Here is a 9,227-nt window from a genome sequence, read left to right as displayed (position 1 = left end):
AGAAATATGTAAAATAGCATAGTTTTGAGCAATGCCGTACTCTTGAACGAGTATTGTAAGCTGTATCCACTTTATTAAGGGAAAAAAATCAAGTGATCCTGACGGCGCCGCAGGCAGTTAAATAACTCGACAACTTTCACCTTCAGAATAAAATACATTATATATTTCAGCGTTTTAAAGCAACATCAAATTAAGATATGCATGTTTAAGAGGTAGTTCGTCTTTTTCTTTTTCTAAGATACACAATTTTAGATACACTAACAATTAATTTGAGTAGAGACAAATAGAAATGGGAAGGATAAATATAAACTACAATATTTTTGCGATTTTGGTGCTTAGAAATGTATTCTAAGCGGGCCGCGGGCGAATAATAAAGTTAATATAGCGCGGAGCTGGTGGATGCGGAATAAAACCTTGTGGAAGCGGGACTGGAAAAGCACTTTGTTATATAGAGTATAGACTATTTAGATACTTCATCATCAAGCAAAAATTTATTCATAAGCAGGAGCAGTTTTATTATTATTTTCTTTTCTTTTTTTCCTGATGAACTTTTATTAGACTGCATTGAAAATAGAAATGTTAATTTTTTTTTTCAAACGACAACCGACGCGTTTAGTTATTAGCCTATTAACGACCAGATTGTGTTAAATTACATTTAAATTTAAATTGAAACGTGGCTGTGTCATATTAATAACAGCTAAATTCGTTTTGAGGGGTTAATTGTACACAAGCAAAAAGCAGCAGAAACATCAGAACGTCACGCGCAGAGCTTATGCACAGAGAAAACCCCAAAAAAGCTGTATGTAAAATAAATAAAAATGCCCATATGCGAAATATAATTTTCTTAATGAATAATAATTTAAAAAAAAGAAATAAAATTAAATTAATAAGTAGCAAGCCTATATGCAGAATTGTAGGCAATTTCTGTGATGCGCCCTTAAACTAGCATCTCGTTTCCATTTTTTTTTTTTTACAAATAGCATACACATCTGTTTTTTTCATTGTGATTGTACACAAATAACAGAAATATGTAAAATAGCATAGTTTTGCGCAATCCCGTACTCTTGAAGGATTATTGTAAGCTGTATCCACAATAAAAAAGTGATCCTGACGGCGCCGCGGGCAGTTGAATAACTCGACAACTTTCACCTTCAGAATAAAATACATTATATATTTCAGCGTTTTAAAGCAACATCAAATTAAGATATGCCTGTTTAAGAGGTAGTTCGTCTTTTTCTTTTTCTAAGATACACAATTTTAGATACACTGACAATTAATTTGAGTAGAGAGAAATAGAAATGGAGAGGATAAATATAAACTACAGTTTTTTTAGAGTTAAAAATTAATTAATTTATTATTATTATTATTATTATTTTGATTTGTTTTTGCGATTTTGGTGCTTAGAAATTTATTCTAAGCAGGCAGCGGGCAAATAATATAGTTAATATAGCGGGAGCGGGTGGATGCGGAATAAAACCTCGTCGAATCGGGACTGGAAAAGCACTTTGTTATATCCTATACTTCATCATCAAGCATGGGCGTCGGAAGCAAAATAAATGTAAAAATGTAAAAACAGAAAAAAAAATACTTTAGTATATGCCATTTTCTGTAGTCGGGTGCCTTTTATTTAATGTTTTTACACAATGCAAATAGGCCATATTTACAAATATTACAAAAGACGGCTATTATGCAACATTTTCAGTGGCGCAAGTGATAATACGAGTAACATATCGTTTATGACACGGGAGACCCGAGTTCGCGTCCGCCTTTTGGTGAAATCATTTTCGAAATCGTCTCCCTTTTCACTTATATCACATCGGAAAGGCATTTGTTTATTTGTAAATTAATGAAATAATTGAACAGTTGAAATAAAGTATCAACTAGGGTTAGGTCACCTAACTTAAGTGTATCTGAACACTATACTGTACTTTTAGGAGTGTTAATAATTAATTTTATTATTATTATTATTATTATTATTATTATTATTATTATTATTATTATTGTCTTTAGATTTGTTCTTACATTTTTGATGCTGTACATTAAGATGGCGCTCTGCCCATGCAGTTTTTTTTTTCTTAAAAACTAATTGAAGTGAAAGGGAAGAAACCCATGTAGATTTGGCCTAATGTCCATGTAAATACTATAGCCTAGTATTATATCCTAATATAGAAAATAATTTAGACAAATAAACAGAAGGTTCACTTTTCAAAACAATAAAGCTTATATGACTGACAACGAATACAGTTGTTAAGTATCAAAAGTGCTCCAGTGAGTTATGCAATTTTTCCCCACCTTTTTTCTTTTTCTTTTTTTTAAAGTGGAAAAGTAGTTCTTCTATTTCGAAGAAGTTCGTTAAGCCTGGAACTAGGCTTAAGTCTGTTCTGGGAAACCAAAGGGAAGTGTTTTTTTTTTTTTCAGTTTTCTGAAAAGTAGCCGTTAATGAGGCATCAGCGTTAAGCGGCATGCAGTATAAAGAGCGAAATGTTTATGAATGGCAGAGTGGGGGTGGGGTGGGGTGTTGAATGCTGTCTGTTGCCTTGTTGTAATCAACATTTGGAGACTTGGGGGTGCTGGGGGCGGATTCCGACTGCATTCAGTTGCATTTCGAATTCAGCATTCAAATGCATGCCAGGGAGAAGGGGAAAGCTTTCCTCACTCGCTCCACTTTTTTCAAAACATTAGTGTCCACGGCCCTGACACCAGTGATGCGCGGGTCAGTGGATAAACAACCCGAACCCGATCGACGTTTTCAACTAAACCGCCCGCAACTCGGACCGCCGAATAAAAAAATAAAATATTGTACCCGACCCGCCTCCTGACCCGTATGTTTAATACTAAAGTGATTAAGCTGTGGAGATGCGGTCTGAAATATCCCGACATCTGAAATCCATTGGTGTACAAGCTGCTTTAAAATAAAATAATGTGTCCTGTTGTAAAGTCGTTGCCGTATTGTTGTGTACGAAGTTAAGATGTTATTATTTTAAGAAATGTATATTTATATGTTTTAGGATTCTCCTTGTTTTTGTTTTAGACATCCATCAATTACGGTGAATAAAAAAATGCCGCGCTGGTGGAAACAAGACTTTCGCTTCTACTTTTGAGACCGGTGTTCGGACGTTTTTCTAAAAAAAAAAAAAAAAAAAAAAAAAAAAAAAAAAACACTGTCATTTATGGTCATAAAAACAGAAGCTGAACATAATTCAAAACTGTAAAGTATTTGCTGAATAAAGAAAACATGAAGGATGCCGCTTAATATTTGGCTTTTACGTGAACTTTAAAGCTTATCCCTCATTCCATTTGTTTTCTTTGTTTTGTAATTTTATATTATTTTCGTGAAATGTATTTTTGCTCAACATGCATTTCTCGTGGCCACGAGTTTAATATAACAAACCTGCGTGACATTAGTAACCCAGAATTATTTGAGATATTTTATTTTGAGTTAAGAAATTATTATATTAATAGTTATAGAAATTAATACAATATTAAATAATTATATAGGCGATGCTGTATATGCTAATGCTGTCTGTGCGCAATGTAGACAGCTTTCACAAGTGTTTACATGTATTACATGTTGGCCTACTTCAAATTAAATAGCCCTGCAAGAAACATTTCATGCATCCCACAATCTTGTCCATTGACTGACCTTCTTTTTTTCCCATTATATTTGTATTATTCGTTTATATTCGTTATTTTTTCCTTCATTTTGATCTCGTTACATAACATTCTGAATGTAAATGATACTGTAAAGGTTCTATGACTGGGTTTTTTACTGGAATGCAGTTTAAAGCTTAAATTTAACATATATTGTATTTTATTTAGTCTAATTAATAGACAAATAATTGAAGAGTGAATCATTCACGTAGTTTCATTTGGAAATAATTTATCGTCACACAGTAAAATAGGCCTACATTCCTTCTATTAACTAATAGTCTTTTTTCGTATTTGTATTAATATTATTATCATTATCATTAGTATTACTATTACTAATATTATTTTTATTAGCCTGTTATTTTTGTATATATTTTTATTTCCGTGCGTTTCCACCCCTTAATTTGGCTCTCTTTAACGTTCATGTAAATGATTCTGTAAATGCTTGACATATGATATGACTGATTTTTACTGGAATGTAGTTTAAAGGTTGAATTGAACATATTTTATTTTGTTTCGTCTATAGACTAGACTATATAAATACTAAACTGTTTTACTGAGAAATGAATCATCACGTTTCATTTGTAAATGAAAACATACTCATGTATCGTCACACACGGGGATAAATACAATCAAAAAGTCAAAACGTTATTGGCATAATTGTCAGGCGTTAAAAATAAATAGCCCTAACCAGGTATTGAAATAATAATAACCTATAATTATAATAAATAATAAGTGATTTAGAGCTATCTACTTTGAATCGCTTAACCTAAATAACTTTCTGTATATGCTATTTGGCATATATTTAGCAAATATTGTGAACGACAATTATGCCAATAAAGTTTTGACTTTATGATTGTATTAATGCCCGTGTGTGACCATACGATTTACAAATGGAACGTGAATGATTCACTCGACAATGAAACACTATAAAGGTTATAATTAGACTAAAAATGAATATATATATATATATATATATATATATATATATATATATATATATATATATATATATATTTAAAATCCCAGCCATATAGCATAATCAAATCTTTAATTGCATGCCAGCATTTGTCATTTAGATTCGGAATGTTAAGAGATCGAAATTAAGGGGGACATACTGAATATAAACGAATAATAAATTTATTACAGAAAAAAGAGGATCAATTAATGGATAAGACTTTAGGATGCATAAAATGTTTCTTGCAGGGCTATTTAATTTGAAGTACTTATATCTAATATTTATTCTTGATAAACTTTTGAATGCTGTCTACATCACGCACAGACATTCGCATATACAGCATTGCCTATTGTTAATATATAACTTAATATTGCATTAATTTCTATAACAATTAATATAATCATTTCTTAACTCAAAATAAAAAATATTAACAAACCTATCTCTGATAATCCTGGGTTATGGTTACGCAGGTTTGTTTATGCATTAAACATTAGGATGTCGTTACCTCGACAAAATAATCTTGTGGCCACGACATAATATGACATTCCCAGGAATTAATATCTCGTGGCAATGACAAAAAGTAATATGAGGTTCCTACGAATTCATTTGTGTGGCCACGACAAACATAAGTGAACCGAAGATGTCCCCTCCAGGTTACCGTACCTTTTAGTTTGCAGCAATGTTTTCAGCCTGCTCCAGTCCAGTGCGTTACATGACTGCCCCCTACTGATCATGTCTTTCCTATGTCATTGTATTTTCCGTGTTCCTTTGGAATACACCGGCGTCAAGCGAGACCACTTTACTTCCCGCGCGCATTTTAAATGGCCAGATCTGTAATACCAGCCAACCAGCCTAGGCTGGTTTTAGCTGTTTTTTTCAGCAGGGCTGTAACACTTTTTTTAACTGCCGGTAGTTTTTTTCTTTACTAGTTGTTGTAGTTACTCAGAGAGTATACAATTTGCGACATACAAACTGTCTTTATAAGTGAGTCATTGAATAACTCACTCAACCAGTTCTTTAAAAATGCTCACTCATTCAGGATCAGAACTTTAAGTAATTGCATCATTTTCTCAAACAGTTTGCAATCACACAATGCTTTGCTGTAGATATTAACTTAGAAATAGCTACTTTTTGGAGAAGTAACTTTAAGAAACTTCAGCTAGTGCTATTTTGTGTGAATAAAGGGCCTTTCACACTAACATTTTTTTTTTTTTTAAATCTGCCTGTACTGTTTTTCAGTTGCTTTTCTTTGTAAGCACAGGTGTTAAAATGATGTCTTGGACCACTGTGCCACCTCGCATGCAATGTGTTTGCTAAAATGATCTCCACACGGAACAACCTGTACAGTTTACTTGGTCAGCTAGGTTTTTGTCTGTACCTTCGGATAAAATCCTACAGGCTCCCCTGTTCGTGTTGTATTACTTAACTTGCAGCCATATTTTTTTTGACTTGATGAAGAGATTTGGATATAATTTATTCTCTCACCTATTTTGCTCCACCACCTTTTAATCCCAAAAGCTAGTACTTAAGATTAATTGCACTATGAGGACCTTACCCACAACATAATTGCCTGTTAAATTCATGAATATGTTAATGTGTAGATTCCACACATGCTGAAGGAGAGAAATCGTATAGGTCCAGTTTTAAAGGGTGTCGGAGCTGATTCTGATTTATTTAAATGAGGCTGGGAACGCTTACCAAAACGAGCAGCATTATCCTCCTCCACAAAAACACCTGCGGTGGACACGAGGAAGTATTCTAATCACCTGACTTTTGACATCCCTTCTGCCAAGCGCAGCATTTCCCCGGCTCAGCTTTGTTCTGGGATGATGGCTCCAGCTCAGAGGCGTTTATAAACCTATGGGTCACTTGCGTTCACGCACAGCAAGGGCTTTGAAGATGTGAGACGGCATCCAAAAGGAACTCTAACCAAGCATTATTATCAATGAGCAAAAAAAGAAGGTGCTCTGTGTTTTTTTTCTCCTTTATACGTTTTTTTTTGTACAAATAAGGAAATAATGAATCTTCTTGCCTGTACTGTTAGACGTATAACTCCCATACTAATTTTCCTCCTGAAATGGTGTAATTAAAGACGATTAAGTGTTTAAACCTGCGTGGCAGGAGAGCCGAAGGTCTGGCCGCTTAAGGAGAGTTTTAAGTGCTATGCGCAGAGAGGCATGAAGGTGCCGGAGCCGTTATCAGATCCGCTGCCTAATCGCGCCGCTCATATGTAGCCAACCTGCAATTAGGGCTTCATAATGGGGAAGGTGTTATCTCTGCCAAAAGTGCTTCATTTTAGGGCACATTTAGATTAAAGTTTTGCAAAGAATGGAGGAGATTTTCCTCAAATCGTTCTGGCTGCCTGCCTATTTTACTGCTAAAGTATTGTGGTGGTACCTTGATACATTGATGCTATCAGATGGTAATACCATGGTAATTTGACATGTGGGTATCTGCTGTATTCTGTCATGTATGCCTTACTCAATACTACAGATGTAGTTAATTAATGTAGTTAGTATGCCATGCAAATGAGCAGCTTAAAACAAATCTATTTCATTTATGCTTCAAATGCACATAAATATGTGTAGTCTTTTATAATGAGTATTTTATTGTTTTTACACTGTCAAGCTCAATAGTTCAACTAGGTTATGGGGAGGGAAAAACCATAAGGCCTTTTTGTGTGATACAAATAAATATTGCTGTTGCACAAAAACATGGTGCGATAATAAGAAAAATGGTATTAAATATAGTTTAAAGAGAAAAATGGCATAGGTTATTAATGTTGCTCTCTGTTATAATGTTTGATTTATTACAAAGCACTCTGAAACCGAGTGATACAACCAGAATTACTCTGAAATCCATTCAAATGATAAATGATATGCTCTGTAAGATTAAATCAATTATAAAATTGAAACTTATTGAGATGTTGAAATGAAGTAGCACTTTTAGAGCAATGACAAAACTTGTACTTTTGCTATTTTGAGGGCATATGTTAAGGATTGGGGATAATAGGCCTACACTAAAAAAAAATAAATAATAATAATAATAATAAAAAAGAAAAACTTGTAGGATTTACTTTAAAAAAAAAACACACACATTTTAAGTAAATTTTACGACTACTGCTCTGTACAATCTACTTACTACTGCACTTAACATTCATAAGAGAAATTAAGTAAATATAACATAATGATATATAATTTTGATTATAGAATTAGGTAAAATCTACGTACCCAAGTCAATTAAATTTAACACAGAAAATAAGTCACTAGCTTGGCCAGTAAACGTTTGAGTAGTCAAAGCTTACTTGGCAATACTTTGATTTCACTTAATATAGCACCTCATTAAACAATCCTTTAACGTGTATGTTACTACTAGAAATAGTAAATTATATAATATATTAAATTATATAATAGATACCAGTAGACACCATACCTACATAAGCAGTAAAGTGGCACTCATCCGTACACAGAGACTTCAAAACTATCTATCTATCTATCTATCTATCTATCTATCTATCTATCTATCTATCTATCTATCTATCTATCTATCTATCTATCTATCTATCTATCTATCTATCTATCTATCTATCGCATTACCATGGTAATAGAAGAGTTGGTGATATGTTTTGGAACATTTAACTTTTTACTGTACAGTTTGATGCTGAGATGAACAGTCCTGAATTAAGGCTAATTAATTGAAATGTTGTATTTTGATGATAGCGCGGCGAGCTCAGAGAACTCGTAATGGGTGTCAGCCGCTGTGTCGTTCCCCCACCCCTCTTATGGGGTCCTTGCCGAAGCCTCATCCCCGCTGAGTGAAATCTCCTCCCAGCCCTAACCGTTTCCGACACCTGCCCTGACATGCCTTTAGTGCCAGCGTGGTGCCTGTCAGCATCATCCTGCCCACCCTGGCCGTCACCCCAGAGCCAACCATGTTAATCTGGGCATCGGCCGATGCCAATTAACTCCCCTACCACCCCCTCTGGTTCTGCTTTAGCAGAAATAACAGCCTCTCTTCCTGCCCAAGGCCAGTCCGGCACAACCCTGGCTGATGATTTCACAGCAGGGATGCGCTGCAGAGCTCCACCCTCGCCAAGGGCACCGCTGGCCTTTTATTTTGTTCAAGCCTTGACTAAAGAGTTCTGCTTTGTTCTGGGCATCCATCCCATGTGTGTATTTCTGTTTTTGATTAATTTTCAACACCTTTTTTTTTTTTACATTTGTTTGTGGTGTGTGAGTCTTTCCTTTTGTTCTGGTTTTTACTATGCTCTTTTTTAGAGCATCAAAGATGAGCGTCAGCATCGTTGATCGACTCCTCAATCTTTGTTAGATGAATAAAAAAGGTTGTTGTTTTGCCATGGACGGCTATGGAAGGCAGCTTGTTTCTGCCACTGAATAAAAATAAAAAAGGTAATTGTTTTCATCTCACAATTTTGGCATTTGTTCTCACAATTGCAAGTTTACATCTCACACTTCTGACTTGCCATTGTGAGTCTTTCAATTGAGTTATAAAGTCAGAATTGTAAGATAATATATAAACTCACATTTTAAGAAAATGCTCTTTTCTCCCCTTAGAATTAGACTTTATAACTTGCAATTCTGTTTCCTGTTACATAAATCTG

The 9,227-nt window shown here is 34.3% G+C and overlaps 1 protein-coding gene across 1 annotated transcript in view; it reads left to right on the top strand.

Moving 5' to 3' along the window:
• Positions 1 to 8,913, top strand: part of LOC141293552 (bis(5'-adenosyl)-triphosphatase) — a 327,189-nt gene extending 318,276 nt beyond the window's left edge. The window contains exon 5 of the mRNA XM_073825574.1: positions 8,884 to 8,913. Coding sequence (XP_073681675.1) covers positions 8,884 to 8,913 — 30 coding nt within the window. The remainder of the gene's footprint in view (positions 1 to 8,883) is intronic.
• The last annotated feature ends 314 nt before the right edge of the window (positions 8,914 to 9,227 follow it).

Source organism: Garra rufa, chromosome 20 (assembly GCF_049309525.1).
Source record: "Garra rufa chromosome 20, GarRuf1.0, whole genome shotgun sequence".
Lineage (NCBI taxonomy): Eukaryota > Metazoa > Chordata > Actinopteri > Cypriniformes > Cyprinidae > Garra > Garra rufa.
This window is presented reverse-complemented; position numbering and strand designations above follow the sequence as displayed.